Source organism: Callospermophilus lateralis, chromosome 15, assembly GCF_048772815.1.
Source record: "Callospermophilus lateralis isolate mCalLat2 chromosome 15, mCalLat2.hap1, whole genome shotgun sequence".
Taxonomy (NCBI): Eukaryota; Metazoa; Chordata; class Mammalia; order Rodentia; family Sciuridae; genus Callospermophilus; species Callospermophilus lateralis.
In genome coordinates, this window is record NC_135319.1 from 19,928,079 (window position 1) to 19,944,851 (window position 16,773).

Below are 16,773 nucleotides of genomic sequence, written 5' to 3' on the forward strand. Positions count from 1 at the left end.
CAAAGCTTCAAGATTTCTGATGAGGCTTGTGAATGAGTATTATTATAGGCATCCTAGTTAGCATGAAAAAATGTCCCTTTCCCAGCTTCCTACAGCTGTGAGCTCTACAACTAAAGGTTTTTCATGGTATTCTTACTGTTGCTTGATAGAAAAAACATATCTTAGCTGAGACAGATATTCCCTGGTCTTCTTTAGAAGACCTAAGCTCAGTAGATGGGGCAGAGCCAAGGGATCTCTGTAACCTGTACCTAGGTGATTCTCTGACCAATCAAACTTGAGAAACACCTGTCTAGAAAGTAAAAAAAGACCACTGGGCCCCAGCAGGCCCCTTCATGCTGATGTATTTGTCTGGCTAGAGGTATCTAAGGTTGGCATGGTACACACACCTAAAAATGACCAGAGGAAAGGGTAGAAAGAGGAACCCCAGGCTGGTCTCATCCTTTGAATAAGAAATATTGACTGAAAAGCACTGGGAACGAGGGATAGAAGTCTAAAAGCCTGGCTGAGGTTCCCACCCCCACCCCATCCCTTGCCAAGGTTGTGCAAGCAGGGCCTGGATCTCTAGCTTTTGGGCCTCTGCTCTCATTCTTCAGTGTCTTCAGGGATCGGGATCACTGCCCACCAGACTCAGCAGGGCATTCTTGTAGTCACCGCTGGTGTCATCCTGAAGGCAGAAGTCAAAGGAGAATTAAAAGGGGGATGTTCGTGACATTGATCTGGCTCCTCAAGAGCACCCACTATTATTATTACTAGAAGTTGTTCTCCCTGGGTGGGACCCAGCCCTTCAGGTGTTCCTACACCACAGGCTCCCTACTTTTCTTCTTTCCTTGCTCTTCATTTTAGACTACTCCTTTGTATCTCGTTTTTTTTTTTTTTTCCTTACTAATTCCATGGGACATGGTTGTGAAAAAATGAATCACAGAAACAGTATGCTCTTAAATACAAAAAAGTGTGTGGGTGACTTTCTTACCCCATCAATTGCCCTGGGGCTCTTTCTCAGGTTTCACTCAGTTAACCATTCACTCACTCAACAATGATCTATTATTTTTTTCAACACCTGCTATTGCAGTTCAGGGAGGTAAGTGTTACGTTTTGAATCTGAAATATCCACCAAAAGTTTGTGTTGAAGGCTTGGTCTCCAATCCAGCCATGTTCAGAGGCGGATCGTTTAGAAAATGATTGGATGATGAGGGCTCTGACCTCATCAGCGGGTTAATCCATTGATAGATTAATAATTTGGTGACATTATTAGGAGTTAGTGGAAACTGTAGTAGGTGGGGGCTTGTTGGAGGAAGTAGGTCACTGGGGGTACCCTGAAGGGTACTTCTTGTCCCTGGCCCCTTTATCCTTCTCTCCCTGCTTCCAAACTCCAAGAGGGAAGTAGGTTTGCTCCACCAAATCCCCTCTTCCCTGATGCTCTGCCTCAACCACAGGCCCACAGAAATAGAGTCAATGAACCATGGACTGCAACCCCTAAAATCATGAGTTGAAATAAATCTTCTCTCCTGTAGGTTGTATTCACAGGAATTAAAAGCTGACAAGTTCACCAAGATTGAAAGCAGGGTGCTATAACGGGAGGCTGTGCCATGGGGTGGAGAGATCTCAGACATGAACCTTGGCTGTGTCATCATCCATCCCTTAACCTCTATGAGACATTCTCTCCTCTATAAAATGCCATTGATGTTGGTAGGCATCTTGCTGAATGGTAGGAAGGAGTTGAGCCTGCCTGCTCAGCAACCAGCTCATGTAAGGATTAGAGTTCCTTTCACTATAAGAAGGATCCCACAGATTCAATGACTCCATTTCTTAGCCATTTGTTGGTCTCAATAGGACTGGCTAGTCAAAGATCTGCATGTAGAGCCAGGGGAACAGGCAAGGGCAAACCATTCAGTTTCCTTTTTCTGTGGTTGAGGACACTGGGACCAAGAGAGGGTAATGGACTCCTCCAAGGTTGGGTGGTAGGTAGTGGGTAGGACTGGAGGTAGTTCTTCTTTGCTCTGAAGCAGCTTAAATCTCATAGAAACTATCTAGTCCTTGATAGTTTGGGAAATTTTTCTGAGAATCTTATTGATTTTTAACTACATTTTCTAAAGAAAATGTTTGTTCAGTGCATTCACAACTCCATCTGAATTTTTCTTAAGTGACAACATTAGAAAACAAAAATCAAAATCTATTGCTGGATAAACAGCTGCACTTTTGTCTCAAATCATTAGTTTGCTAAGTTTTCATATCTACCATGGGGTCTACATCTTAGGTTGAAGTGATCATTTTACCTAACAGAGTTTTTGTTCTTTGGAAATGAACTGTGTCTCTATCTAAATAGAATGCTGAGAAGAAATAGAAATCTTTCCAGTGGCATAAGTAGCCATGTGTGGTTGAGAGAATTCATGACAATCTGCTTGAACTGCCTGTGGGTGACATAGCAGCAGCCCAGGCTGGTTTGAGCTTAGCCCTTCTGTCTCCTGACAAGGTTGCCTGGGAAGTCTAAAACAAAACAAAACAAAGAATAATTCCAGTCCTTCCCTACCCACTGTCTGCATGCTTCTCCATTCTGAAACATCTTAAAGCAGAAGTGTTTTATTTAAACATACATTCATCTCAGCAGGGAATAGATTCCAAGGTCTTCCTCTCACCATGGGTACAAAAATCTACAGATGCTAAAGTCTCTTATAAAAAATGGCGCAATATTTGCATATAACCTGCACTCATCCTTTCAAATACTCATGTAATCATCTCTAGATTACTTATAGTACCTAATATGAGTATAATTTCAATAGTTGTTTTACTGTATGATTTAGGGAATAATGGCAAGAAAAAAATGCCTGTACATATTCAATGCAGATGCAATAATTTTTCAAATATTTTTGATTCTCTGTGATTGAATCCACAGATACAGAACCTGGGATATGGAATCCAAAGAGACCTAGGACAAATTGTACTGTTATATATGTATTTGCCAGAAAATATAGTAGCAACCAACCTTTGTAGAAGAGCTAGTGACTTCACTTAGTATCCAATGAAAACTTGGACACATGTGTGATGATTTGACTTATGTTAATGAAATTGCCAGGGTCTCAATTTGCATTGATTGCCAGATGAGCTATTTTTCTCAAGTTCATAGCTGTGAAACAACCATTCTACATTTGAAGACTCTAGAACTTTCACTAATCAAAATCTGGTTAAGCAATTCTCGGAAGCCTGTCCAATTTATTCCCTTGAAACCTTTCTGCCAGGACTACTTAAATCTAGACTGAGTAGGGGCCCCTCTCCTATGTCTATGTCACAAACTGGAGTTAAAATTGGAAACTCATGACTTACCATGATCATGCTGCTGAGGGTCTTGCCATACATTTTCTTGAATTGACTCTTAATAAGATTTAAATCAATTTCACTCCTGGAAACAATGTTCCTTATCAGGGTCCCATCGAGTGTCCCTGCTCCCTGGATGAGACAGCAGCAGTCAGCCATCATTTCTCATCTTTCCTGTCCACCTCAATAGTCATGGATAAAGCTCAATCTCTTTTCACTCACTCCTCAGGCCTCTTTCCTTTTTAGAAGCCAAATTGCATTGGGTGTTTAGTTTGCCACATTAGATTCTAGACACAAAAAAATAATAGCTCCAGAAAGAATACTTCTTCCTAGAGAAGCAGCACTTCAAAATTGACTTATCTGGCCATTTCATAAACAGGATTTTTCCCATGCTTTCATACCTGACCAGTCTCATTTCAGAGGAAGCTACCTGGGAATCCCATGCCTTTTCTAATTTCTGGGGCTTCAGATTTCTGGCATGGCTCTTACTTCAGGTGGTGTCAACAACCATATATCAGAGAAGGAGGGCACTGACATTATTCTTGGAGAATTAAGTTAACTTTCTTCCCATTAGGTTCCAGACACCAGAAAATGTTTTGGGTGGCTTGGGCATCTGTTTTTGTGACTAGGGTAGCCTTCTGGACAAAAGGCAAGTTATCACAGGTAGATGTGTACTATGTGTGGCAATTTTCCTATGAACCTGACCATGGAAAGGGTGCCTTCATTCCTGCAATTCTTGCCTGTGACCTCTAGTAGCAAATCTGTTTTCATAGAGACCCTGTGATACAATGAAAACAAAGGGACCAGCTTGAGTTCAAGTCACAGTTCTGCCAATTAGTAACTGGGTGATCTTGAATGGGAGCTTCAGTTGTACAAATCTCTAGGATGGCAATTATGACACGGGTCTCCCAGAATGATAAATGTTCAGTACTTTGGACACCCAAGCACATACCTGTTCAAATTTCCCTGTAGGAGATGTGACTTCCCTTCTCTAGGCTCAGTTTTCCCTGACAACTAAAATCTTTCTGATGTACAAAAAATGAGAATAAAAGAAACCCCAGTGGTGAAGACAGTGGTGGCTCTGAGCTCCCTGGTGGTCCAGTTGGTGTCACATATGAGTGATTGTAAGGGAGTCAGTAGACCCAATGGTTACCTTCATGGCATAGTGGAGTCTCTCTGCAAAGTAGCTGTGCAGGTTTCGGGTGCATTTCACTGTCAAACAGAAAAGCTCTGTTAGCATCTCAAAGTTGTAGGCAGTACTACACACGCCTTCATTTTAATTATGCTTTGCCTCAGGTCTTAAAGGTTAGCCTTGCAAGTCTTGCACATTTCTTTGTGCCCTACCTAATTTAATATCCTCTGACAGGGAATAGTGGAGGTGTGCAGGGCCCCACTGTGGTGGACACTTCCTGTTCATTTATCCTTAAAGACTGACTCACTTTCATGTCACAGATGACTCAGGGATATCAAGCAACAAAGTCACACTGCATCACTGAGGCAGGGATTAACTACTTGCCTACATCCCTCAAAGCTTTGTGCAGGGGGTGAGGCTGGGAAGGGAGACTGGAGCACTACGCATAGCTCCAAAGGCCCAGAGCAGACAGGCAAAAGGGGAAAGTGAAATCCATGTGGCATCCACAGAGCTAGACAAGCCAAAGGGCACATTAGACCCAGACTGTCCCTGGGCTCTCACCCAGACATGGCACCATCAAGAATCTAGCTACTCAGCTCTACAGAGGCATCACAGCATGGTGGCCATGACCATAGAGAGCTCTATCAGCAGGACCCCTGCATTTTTAATTCCCATGTGATGAGTGTGGCTCAGCCCAGTAGGACTAAGGCACCAGGGGCACCTGGTTGAGTGAGCATACCCCTTCCTTGCAGCCAGGAATGCTGAAGAAGTGTGGGCTTTGAGGAATGTAGGCACATGTTTAAACCCTACCTGACTATATTGCTAATATCCCTGACTCATCTGTGATGTGAAAGTGCGTGAGGCTTTTAGGAGAAATGAATGGCCTATGTTGGAGCATCTAGGTACACCCACTACCCCAATCTCAGCAACACTGTCAGCCCTTAAGTCCTTTATCACCAGGTTCATAGCTGGCTGGGGAGTCTCAGTAAACATTTACCAGAGAGACAGGGATGAGGAAGGAGCACTCTGGCTGCTGGGAGGCAACCTAGTGTGGAGATGAGTGCCCTAGCCCAGGAGCACTGACCTCAGCTCCACTCTGTGAGGTGCAGAGGAGAGGGCCCTCTGCCTTGGCCACAGCTCTCTACTCTGCAATGACTTTCTATTGTGATCTCAGCTCTGGATCTTAAAATGGGCTCTGGAATGGGTCCTGCTAAGTGGACCTGACTTCCTGCTGTGGAGAAGGTTCTCAACACCCCTGGTGTTGGACTACCAACCCTTTGTTGGCAAATCACACGCCATCATTTCTGCAACTGGCAACTAAGACAGGGGCCTGGGCCCCTGGCTCAGGTCCAGAAGGGTAGATTTGTTCAAGGCCTCACAACCAGAATCAGAATTCTCCCTGTGCAGGTGTGTGTACACACACGAAACACAATCTCTCAAACACACTGTCACACAACTGCACACACTCATGCATATACTCACATTCTTGCATATACATGCACACATACACACACACACACACACACATTATCTTTCAAACACATCCCCACAGACATGCACATACTCATGCACACATTCTCACCCACAACTTAAGCACATCCACACACATTTACATTTACACCCACATAATCACACTCATGCTCTTTCTTTAACATATATTCACATGCTTACACACGTATATACACCCTCATATGGCACTGGATGTCATATAGACAGCACTGAGAATATTCCTTGGCAGGACCCACTGAGACTCCAGGGGTGGAACGATCCCAGGGTACAGGCTGAGAGCATGAGGGATGTGAAGAGGACTCATGAAGGTGAATATGGGGTCCTATTTATTGTTTTTGCCTCCCTGGGCCCTTTTCCCATTTGGTGTTGTCTCACAGCTGAGCCTATGGACCTATGTGCATCTGAGCACTGTGCCCCAGTTCTTACCCACAGTGAGCATGGCCTCCTCCAGAGAGCCATGGGTCTCGCTCTTGATGCTGTCCTCAATGCTCTTGTTGGCAATTTTCTCATACTCTTCAAAAACTATGGAGAGAGGGCTCCATTTAAGGAACTCACAGATTATAGACTATACATCAAAGAGCCCACCCTCATCTCCCTCTGGGTTGCCAGAGAATCCAAGGCTCTGTTGCTCTCCCCGCAACTTGACATAGCTGAACACTGGATGTGAACCACAGAAGGAGAGGCCCTGAAGCCAGGGCCAGGGCAGCTCCTATGCCTAGTGTTGCCTCCCTCTACCCCCATACCTCTCATCAGGTGAGTGGCACTGCGTGTGCACAAGATGGTGATGAATTTCATCTCATCAGTCCCATGAATCTTCTCTCCTGCTTCATACAGATCCTAGCATTTGGACACCCAGAACAAGCCCACAAAGCAGAAAACAGAGTTAAGGGACAGAATCCCAGAGCCCCAGAGCTGGGGATGATGGTCAGACCCTGTTCACTTGGCAAGGCCACCATCTTTGCATGACTGTTTTTTTGAAAGGAAGTTCACTATACTGTCCTTCTTTTATCCCAATAGCTCTGGCTTAAAATCTTTCTTCCACACTAGGACTAAAGATACTTTAGGAAATGCAAACCCTTCCCCTGCCACTGGGCATCACTGAGCACTGAGTGCCCCACTGGTAGGCAGACACAGGGATATAAGGTTTACGAGCTTGTCCTGGTAGGACAGAGCTTCAGCCCACACCCAGTAATACAAGTTACTCTTCTTTCTTCTCCCCAGAATCTCTACTTTCCTCCTCAGACACCAGAGGGCAGAAGTGAGCTGGGCAGGTCCTAACCTATGTCAAATAATGGCCCATGGGAAAAGGTGCCAGGTGTGGTACTCAAGTAAGCTCTCCAAGTCCAGATGGTAGGGGACAGACAGCCTCACCTGTGCATCTTGAAGAGCCAGTCCTGGGTCCACAAAGCCACTCACATCATCCCTGCTCCCCTAGGAACACAGAGGAGAGCTCTGTAAGGCAGGATGGCAAACAGTACAGCTGGATCTAAAGGGACAATGGGGCTTAAAGGACAGGAAGGGCTCTGCAGCATTTTGGCCATGGACATTCAGAAAGCCAATTATTCTCTCCAAAACCTGGATTTCTCATTTGTATAACAGGAGAAGAATCACTGCCTTGTAGGGTTGGGCATTCAGAGAGCTACGCAAAGAGCCTGGCATGGGACCTAGATGAAGGACCTGATTATGACAGGGTGCTCACCTCTCATTTTCAAGGTGCCTTCACCTGGATGAGTCAGGAGAGGCACAGAGGCTCTGTAATCAGGCCCCTCAACCATGCAGAGATGCATCTAGGTTGTACCATGGCCTTGCCCAGACCCCAGTGGCTCTACTTGAGGACTGCTCCCTGGGGTGAGCTGTTGGGATTCCTAAACCATGGGTACCCAAGAACCTGCTGATACCTGCAGGAGGCACACCAGGATCCGTTCCAGGTAGCCGCTTGTGTCTGCTTGGATGTCTTCCTCTAGGCTGGATCCATAGTCTGCAGGGAAATATGACAAGAAGTCATGAACCCAGGGCTCACTCAGGGCCTGATTTCCTCCTTCCAGCCCTGTTTCCCCCACCTCTCTCCATTAAAGTCTTCTGGGAAGAATGAGTTCTTGGCATAGGACCTGAATATAATGTCCAAGTGGCAGAGTCACCTGTGGGTTCAGAGCCGGAAGTAACATAAATGCCCAACCAAGCTTAAATCACAGAGATGGACAAGGTGAAATAGCCAGGCCAGGACCTGCTGATACAGCTCCACTTCATCACCAAGTTTGGCAAAGCAAAACTTTCAGACAAACTGGCTCCACAACATGGAGGCCTGTGTGGTCTCTGCTTTTCTTGTACCCCATAGACTACACAGGGTAGGTGACCAATAGTCCACACCCCATTACAATGAGGCAAGCAGATGATCTTTCACTGTTCCCTGGGTCAGCCTGTGCACAGCCAGGAAAGAACCACCACATCTACTGTTGAAACAGATTGTGGTAACAGTGCTTAAGGGGCAGTTTGGTGAGGCTGATGCTTCTCCCCGCATGAGCCCTTGAGATCAGATCTCAATCAGGTAGGTGCTTAGCTACACCTACATGTAGAAAAGCCCCCCAAAAGTCCTTTGCACCATGTTCCAGTACACTGTCAACCCTCATTTCCTGCCCAGCCATCAAAACTTGTGTCGTTTCTATGTGAGCACCACCCACCCCAACCCATCTTTGCAGGTGTCTTACCCTCCTCATATGCTTTCATTATCTCCTGCAGCTGGTGTTTGGTCCGAGAGGCCAGGATCTCAATGATGACTCCCTCTTTGGTTCCTAAGCCCTGGGAACAGAAACATTTGTGAGTTGGAATATTCTACCCATGGCCTCCAGCTGTCCATACCAGTTTTTCTCCAGTTGCCTGAGTTTCAGGGAGCACCAGCTACCACTCTCTTAACTTTAATGGGGCTTCTTTTGGAGGCTGTTACTAGGGGAAATCTCACATTTGTATTCAGTGACGGATACTTGGGGCAAGCTGTCCAAACTCTTTCTCCTTAACTGGGTGGTCTCATATAGGTGGCCCCACCTGCTGAACCTAAGAATCTTTACCTGTAAACAGGGAAGATAAACTTCCCCCACCCTGAAGGAAGGATTAGAGATCATCAGTGTAAAATGCCTGACATGGATATATAAAGAACTTGAAAACCTTAATACCCCCCCCAAAAAAAAAAAACCCAATCAATAAATGGGCTAAGGAGTTCAACAGACACTTCTTAGAAGAAGATAAATATTTGATCAATAAATATATAAAAAATATTCAGCATTTCTAATAATGAGAGAAATGCAAATCAAAACCACTAAGATTTCATCTCATGTCAGTCAGAATGGCAATCATCGAGAATACAGACAACAATAAATGTTGGCTTAAATGTGGGGAAAGACACACTCATACATTGCTGGTAGGACTGCAAATTGGTGCGGCCAATATGGAAAGCAGTATGGAGATTCCTTAGAAAACTGGGAGTGGAACCACCATTTGACCTAGCTATCCCACTATCCCCTAGGATATCCAAAGGACTTAAAATCAGCATACTATAGTAACACAGCCACATCAATGTTTATAGCAGCTCAATTCACAATAGCTAAACAATGGAACCAACCTAGATACCCTTCAATAGATGAATGAGTAAAGAAACTGTGGTATAAATACATAATGGAATGTTACCCAGCATTAAAAGAGAATAAAATATGGCATTTGCAGGTAAATGGATGGAGTTGGGGAATATCATGCTAAGCAAAAAACGAAAGCCCAAATGTTCTCTCTGATAAGTGGATGGTGATCCAAAACAGGGAGTGGGGAAACATGGGAAAAATAGAGGAACTTTGATTGAGCAAAGGGGAGGGATAGTGGGTAGGGTGCATGGGGGTAGGAAAGATGGTGGAATGTGATAGGTATATTACCCTAGGTACATATAAGACTCCACATAGGGTACGATGCTACATTGTATACAACCAGATAAATGAAAAGTTGTGTTGAAATTGTATACAATGAATCAAAATGCATTTTGCTGTCATATATATTTAATTAAATTTTTTAAAAAAGTGCCTGGCACCAACCATGCAGTGAGCATCCTGTCAGTAGAAATGATCATTGTCACTGGGGCCCTTATGCCTCCTAATCTGCCAAAATAAAATGTGTAGTGAGGCGTTTAAGGTGAACCCCAGGAACTGTTTGTGGAACTGCAAAACTTGCATTCTAATTCCACTCCAGGTCTGATCCCATTTTGGGAAGTACTGAGTTGGGCACCATCATAGCCAGTCAATCCCTATGCTGGGCAGCTGTCTGAGCAGCAAACTCACTGGGCTCAGCTCAACGAGGTGGTCGTTACACATGGTGGCTCAGAGAAATTACCTGCATGGCATCATGCAGCTCCTTGGCCTCATATCTGTATGGTGGATACATGAGGGCCACGATGAGTCTCTCGAACTTGCCACTCAGTTCTGACTTCAAGGTTTCAGTGAGATCCTAAAGCAGACACAAAGAAAGGAGATTATATCTGTCCTCTGGGCCCAGGGGAGTACAGGCAACAGGGTGGCATCTGGGCCCAGGGGCTAGGCCTGGATTCTCTTGTGGGCTCTGCCGTGTGTTGGCTGGGGTCTCTTGGGTCAGTTTGTTAGCCTGTCTAAGCATCAGCATCCTGACCTATTGAAAAGAAATAATGGAATCCTGCTTCATACCATTGCTTATGGTGTGATGGAGAGATAGGTGAGTTAACTCAGCACTAAGCCTAGTGATGATCACATCATAAACTCAGAATAGAACAAAACAGCCCTTGCTTACCAGACTGCAAGCTCTGAGGGTGGAAGTGTGCTGCTTTTATCGCCATTAAATGGCTGTTACTTGGCTCATAGGCATGAAAGAAGGAAGAAAGGGTCTTACCTGACCTGTGTTTCTTTCTAAGGGTACATGTCTCTACAAGGAACTACAAGGCCATACCCAGCTAATCGGCATAGGAACAACAGAAAGACCAAGGGCTTTGTGAGACCTGAATTCAAATCACAACCCTGTTGCTTACAGATACTACAACCCTGAGTATTATTAGTCTCTCTGAATGTTAGTTTCTCCAAAGGTTGAATGCAAAGAATAATGCACAGCTCTGAAGATTTAAGGGAAAGGACTTATAGAACTGCATGCTGATTTCTCCAAGGGAATATTTGGGCTTTATTACTGATCTTCCAGGGTTAGATCACCAACAGTTTGGGCCAATGGAGACTTGTAGGCCACTGTGGCTATGAATGCATTTATTCTTGTTGGTGTACACTCCAATTGTCTGGTTCCATCCTAGTGGCAGAAGAGGTAGAATCCTCCTGCAGTACCTAGGTGGCCAAAAGTATGGGGGCAGTGCATGTAGTTCCAATGTAAGAAGAAGGAGCTTGTGCCATGAAACAGAAGGAAGTTAGGCCTGCACTGTGGTCATGACAGAGTGGTCACCTCAGGGAGTAAAACCTGGAGTCAGGAAACAACTCCAAGCAACATGAGCAACTGTGAGAAATGCATTGGAGAGAAGATGGGAGAAGAAATGGGATCAGACTATAGAAGACCAACACCAGATTGGAGCTGGACAGCTATAAATAATTTTTCCAGATAAAATAGATGTTCATTCAAACTTGGACTTCAGATGGATAAAGAATAATTATTTCATATAAGACTGTCCTGTGTGTCCATATTTCCAGTAAGCTGGCTCTAAAAACGGGACTCATTCAGAATGGAGCCACTTCCCAGGCTGCAGCCCCCAGCCCTCCCTTTACCTTGCCAAACTGAGCCTTGAAGGACTTGGAGATCTGCTGCCGCTGGGCATTGCTTCTCTTGGTGAGCACATCGATGATGGCCTGCTCGTTGGTCCCTGTAGGTACACAGCATGAAAACCCCTACTACCTCCTGGGGACCAAGAGAGTGCTGGGGTCAGGGGAAAACAACTGCTTGGTGGCTGAGCTGCGGGGACATACCACCTGGGTAGTGCCAAATGCTCTGATGATTTTCATGGAGTAAAGACAAGTTGAAAAATCACCTCTTCATTATCCACCTTCCACCCACACAAAGAATGTAGCTTAGGCCCAGCCTTACAGGGATAGAATATGAGGACCAGATGGCTCTGGACCTCCTCCCTGGGCCTTAGGAGCCTGGTTAAGTGTGATCTCCATCCCTTCCCCATTCCTCATATCAGTCTTAGTGGGAGAAGGTCACAACTGAGTATCCAGACCACTGGATCTAAGACCCCATAGAGCAGCTCGTGGACCTTGTGCCACTGGACAAGCAGGCTTCCCTCTCAGAGCCTCTGATTTCTTATCTGGGAAGTGGGGTTACAGTAAAGAAGTTGGCAGAAAGCAGAGGATGTTATGTGAGAAAGCTTCAGGGCCTTGGTTGAGAATGCTAGTTCTTAATGCCCCGGGTCACCAGGCAGAGCCAAGTAAGGAGTGAATCCTTTCTGGGGTGAGACCAGGGCTTATCCTCAACTGGACCATCCAAATGGGCCTTTCCCACTCACAGTCATGATGAGAGTGGCACAGGAACAATGCTGGAGATAAGGAGGAAGCCAACTCCATGGCCAGCCATCCCAGTATGCTCCTACAGTACCCAGGTGGCCAAAGGCAAGGGGGCTGTGCACACAGATCCAATGGGGAGCAACTACAGAGCACACATGATTGATGCCCCTGGGTTCAGCTCCACTCCACTGAACTCCCATCCACTGCCCACATCAGGCCCAGTGCCAACATCATCTCATCCAAAATTAAAAGCCATACAGATTTCTTTGGGCCATTTTATAAGTGAGAAAACTCAGACTGCACTAAAGCACACAGCAAATGGCCTCCCCTTTCCCACATTATTCAGGGATAAACATCTGTCCTCTTCTTCTTTGGTCTTGGTAGGTGGGTTGGTGCTGACCACTACTGGGGAAGCCTGCATCTTTGTGACTCTTTGCAGTCAGTCACTCTCAGAGTATCATAGGGAACCCTATATCCCTGGCTGTCCCCTGACATCAGCTTTCCAGGAGTGGAGAGGCAAAGACCCAGAGAGGCCCAGCCTTCCAGTGGCAAGGCCATGGATGCCCACTCACCAATTCCCTTCATGGCTTTGTAGAGGATCTCCGCATCCGGGTCTGGGTTGAAGTGGGGGCTGCCCTTCACAGTGACACCCTCCTGTTCCATCTGCAAGAGTGCCAAGACTGCTTAGAGGCAGGCAGATCTAGGAAGGCCAGTGCAGACTCCTGGCCCCCACAGTAGCCTGGTATGGTGAGCACTTTTCCTGAACACTGTGAACAGCTAGGACCTTGCAGGTCAGCAGCTTAGCCCTCCAGCTCCTTGTCCAACAGGCTGGAGCAACAAAGACCAGATTTCAGGGAGAAGCTACAAAACTTCTCCATTCCCATCTGTACCATTTAAGGACAGGCAGCAAGCCCTGCCATCTCAGCTCCCTCCACCCCATCCCCAGGCAGCAGAATGAAAAATGAGTGTATAAGGTTTTCTGAAGGGCCCTGAGTATAGTTCAGCAGTAGAGTGCTTGCCAAGCTTGTGTGAGGCCTTGGGTTCAATCCCCAGTACCACACACACACACACACACACACACACACACACACACACACAAACTTCTGATAATCCCTGAATCCCTGGTACTGCAAACAAAACAAAAGAGAAAAAGCCTTCTGAAGCTGAATAGCTGCCCTGAGAGTACAGACATGGCTGGGTGGATGGGGAGCTGGGCATGGTTTTGTGGTTCCAATGGCTTGAGCTCAGCCTGCACTTTCCTGATGTGTGGGAACTTGACAGAAATTTAGAGGGCTAGGGGCCCTGCTGAGCATCATGACAGCTCAGAATATTTGCAAGTCCCAGTATTTGCGAGAGTCAGAGGATTTGGTTTAGAAAGAACTACAGGGTGAGTGAGGATTGTGAAATAGACAGATAACCAAAGTACCTGGGCCCTAGATTTGAAAACCTCTAATCTAGGGCTTGACTGAGGGCTCTTAGATATGTGCCTTGCATAATTCCTCAGATACTTACGAGATGGACAACTCCTCTTAAGTAGGTGTTTTCTGGGAGGAATGCTAAAGAGTGAGGGATATTGGAGATAGACATTGAATCTGAAGGACCTTAAGAGATTCTTCAAATGGAAAGGAGTTCAATCAGTTTCATCTTCCACTTACCTGCCCACCTATCTCTTTCATCATCCCCCATCTGACCACATTCCTCCATTCTCTAATCAGTCACCCCAATACTATATCTATCTACTTTTCCTTCTTTCCATACCTTATTGTTCCATCCTTCCATCCATTCATCCAACTTACTTCTTCTCACTTTCTTTCCTTCCCTTTCCTTCCTGCTTTCCTCCCTCCATTGGTCCTTCTATCCACCCTTTTATATAAACCCTGGGTTAGATCCTGAAAACACAGTGTAGATTTCCACCCGCAGTATATCTGGAAGGTTATTTCTTTTGAGTAAAGGATGATTTTTGCTTGAATATCAAATGGCGATGACAAATCTGTCTTGTTTCTTAGCACCATATTTTACAACAGAAATTGTTGACCTTTAATTTGGGTGGAAATTCCATCTGGAAGACCACTGTGGTCCCAGATGTGGCTCAACTGTGCGCATACATACATCGTGTCCCTGGCTTGTGGAGCTGCATTCTGTTGTTAGGAGTTTGTGACTAGAGAGTTCCTGATTCCAGTGATTTGGATTTCATGCTTAGATCACTGTCTCCTCAACAGTCACATTTAGTAGGTGTTAATGTCCCTCTCTCTTTAAAGGACAGTAAACTAGGCTCAGTTACACAGATAATGAGCAGAGGGACTGGGACTCTACCCATGGCCTGACTCAGAAGCAGAGCTCGGCTTACTTCTCTCACTCTATTCATGACTCAACCTTTCCCAGACACTGGGTTTTCTTGGGACACTTCACTAAAGGAGGCCTCACCCACAGGAATGCAGGTCGTCTGGGACCTTGAGGGACACTAAACATTCTGTTTCCAGTTCTGCCTGCGGCTCCCAAGTTGGCATCCAAGAGTTTATGACTGAGCAGGCTGTGTGACCCAATCACCAGGGAAATAGGGTTGGGGAGCATTATTTGTTATTAACTCCCCGACTCTGGTTTTGCCACATTGAGAGCAGAGCCTTGCTTCCCACAATATAGTTCTGGGACTCAGAGACTGCACATCACCTGGAATGGAGCTCTGGAGTTCAGCCCCTCTGCAGATTTGCTTCAAGCTTCTGCTGGGACCAGCCCAGGAGGAAGCGAGTCCACACGGGTACCTTTCCACAAGGTGACTCATAGCCCATGGCTACATCTGTTTCACACTCCTTGAAGGGCCCAAGAGGGCTGCCCCGCTTTTCCTTACCCCATCTTGAAGATTTCCACTGAAACTGGCACACAGAAATGTCCTTTCAAGAAAGGCACAAATCAATCTTAACCCCCTAAGTCAGACATCACACCAAAAAACAAGGGCCACACCCTAAAAATGGGGCCTGGAGAAGAGCCTCACATGGCAGGCAGGGATCCAGGTCCATTTCCAACCCACCCAGGGCCCTCAGTTCACTCAAAGCTACATCCCTCCAAAGCCAAGCTCTCCACTTTTCCATACCTTTTACATACTAATCCCTCCCCAAGAAAAGTCTGCTGGATTCTCCCCAGGGCAGACTCAAGTGCACACCCTGCTCAGGCTCACACAGGAAGTTCAGCACAAACCCCCCCACAGCAGCGGTTCTTTCTCTGAACTCTCCCCACCTCTAATTACCTGTCCATCTCCCCCACTCTGTTCCTGTCCCTGTGGTGGATCCTCTAGAGTTGGGCAGTTTGTTCTCAGCTTCCTCCCAGGGCTTGACACAGCAGGTGACCAAGTGTAGTCTGAGCTGACATCAGTATCAGAGATTCTGCTTTATGTTGTCTGGGACCCCCAAGTGGCCAACACCCAACACCATGCAGGAAGCCACTTGCCCAGTTCAACCCCACTTACCCAAGCTTTCCACCAGGCCATCTTGATCCCCTTTCACCAGGGAGAGAAGAGACACTACTCAGGCTGCACTCAGACTGGACACGTCTGTCTCCCACTACACACTGCCCCTCAGTCAGCTCTGATGATGGGTGTGGTGGTGTAAGGAGGCTCCACCCAGCTCCACCCCTGCCCTCCTCCTCTCCCCTCTGTGCTCTGCTTGGCTCTGGGCCCTTCCTGTGGCTCCCAGGCCCCACCCAGGCACTGCCCAGGCTTGCCCTAGAGAATCACGCTATTCATTGTAGACTGGAAATTCTGAACCAGCCTTTGAAAGTCCACTTGGCAAACACAGCTGTAGCTTTCTCCAGGTTTTGCTAAACCTAGATCTTATTAAAATGCACACACACACACACACACACACACACATACACACACATACACACACACACACACACCACCACCACCACCCCACCGTGAGTCCCTTCAATTTACTGGACAGTTTCAAATTATCCATAGAGTAATGGGGAGCTCAGCAAAGGATAAAAGGACACCGGAGCCTCCATTCATTGGGGTGTTGCTTTGTCTAGACACCTCTTTAATCACTCTGATTACTGGACCCTTGAATCCTTGTCTTAGTTCTAAGAAGTAAGTCTAACTTCTGGTTGCCAATAATTTGTTCAAATGGTACAAAGATAATTTGTTGAAATGGTACATCTGTGAGAAACAGTCATAATCACCAGGCTTCTTGGGCTTATAGCATCCTGTTCTCCACTGGGACCCCCAAAACACTGGCTGTCAAGAGAAGGGGGAATATCTGTAGAACGAGGTTTGTTTTGCCTCTCTGGGGTTTGCCTACCCAGTGACTTCTACCTAGAATGTTCTCTAAGTAC

At 46.2% G+C, this 16,773-nt stretch overlaps 1 protein-coding gene across 1 annotated transcript; it reads right to left on the reverse strand.

Annotated features, from left to right (window-relative positions):
- Positions 1-513: 513 nt before the first annotated feature.
- On the reverse strand, positions 514-16,020 carry LOC143381146 (annexin A8). Its single transcript, XM_076834468.1, has 12 exons — positions 15,908-16,020; positions 13,020-13,110; positions 11,713-11,807; positions 10,316-10,429; positions 8,656-8,746; positions 7,849-7,928; positions 7,322-7,381; positions 6,694-6,787; positions 6,377-6,472; positions 4,463-4,521; positions 3,319-3,441; positions 514-664 (listed from the first exon to the last, which is right to left on the reverse strand). The coding sequence occupies exons 1-12, from the start codon at positions 15,926-15,928 to the stop codon at positions 599-601; spliced, it is 990 nt and encodes a 329-aa protein (XP_076690583.1). The 5' UTR covers positions 15,929-16,020; the 3' UTR covers positions 514-598.
- Between the last annotated feature and the right edge of the window lie 753 nt (positions 16,021-16,773).

What these genes read in the sequence shown, in the direction of transcription:
- LOC143381146 (XM_076834468.1), bottom strand. Translation starts at nt 15,928, where the DNA reads ATGGCCTGGTGGAAAGCTTGG. An exon ending in TCAAGGCTCAGTTTGGCAAG is followed by an intron (nt 10,430 to 11,712) that starts GTAAAGGGAGGG and finishes TGTCTGCTTTAG; the next exon opens with GATCTCACTGAAACCTTGAA. An exon ending in AGCTGCATGATGCCATGCAG is followed by an intron (nt 8,747 to 10,315) that starts GTAATTTCTCTG and finishes TTCTGTTCCCAG; the next exon opens with GGCTTAGGAACCAAAGAGGG.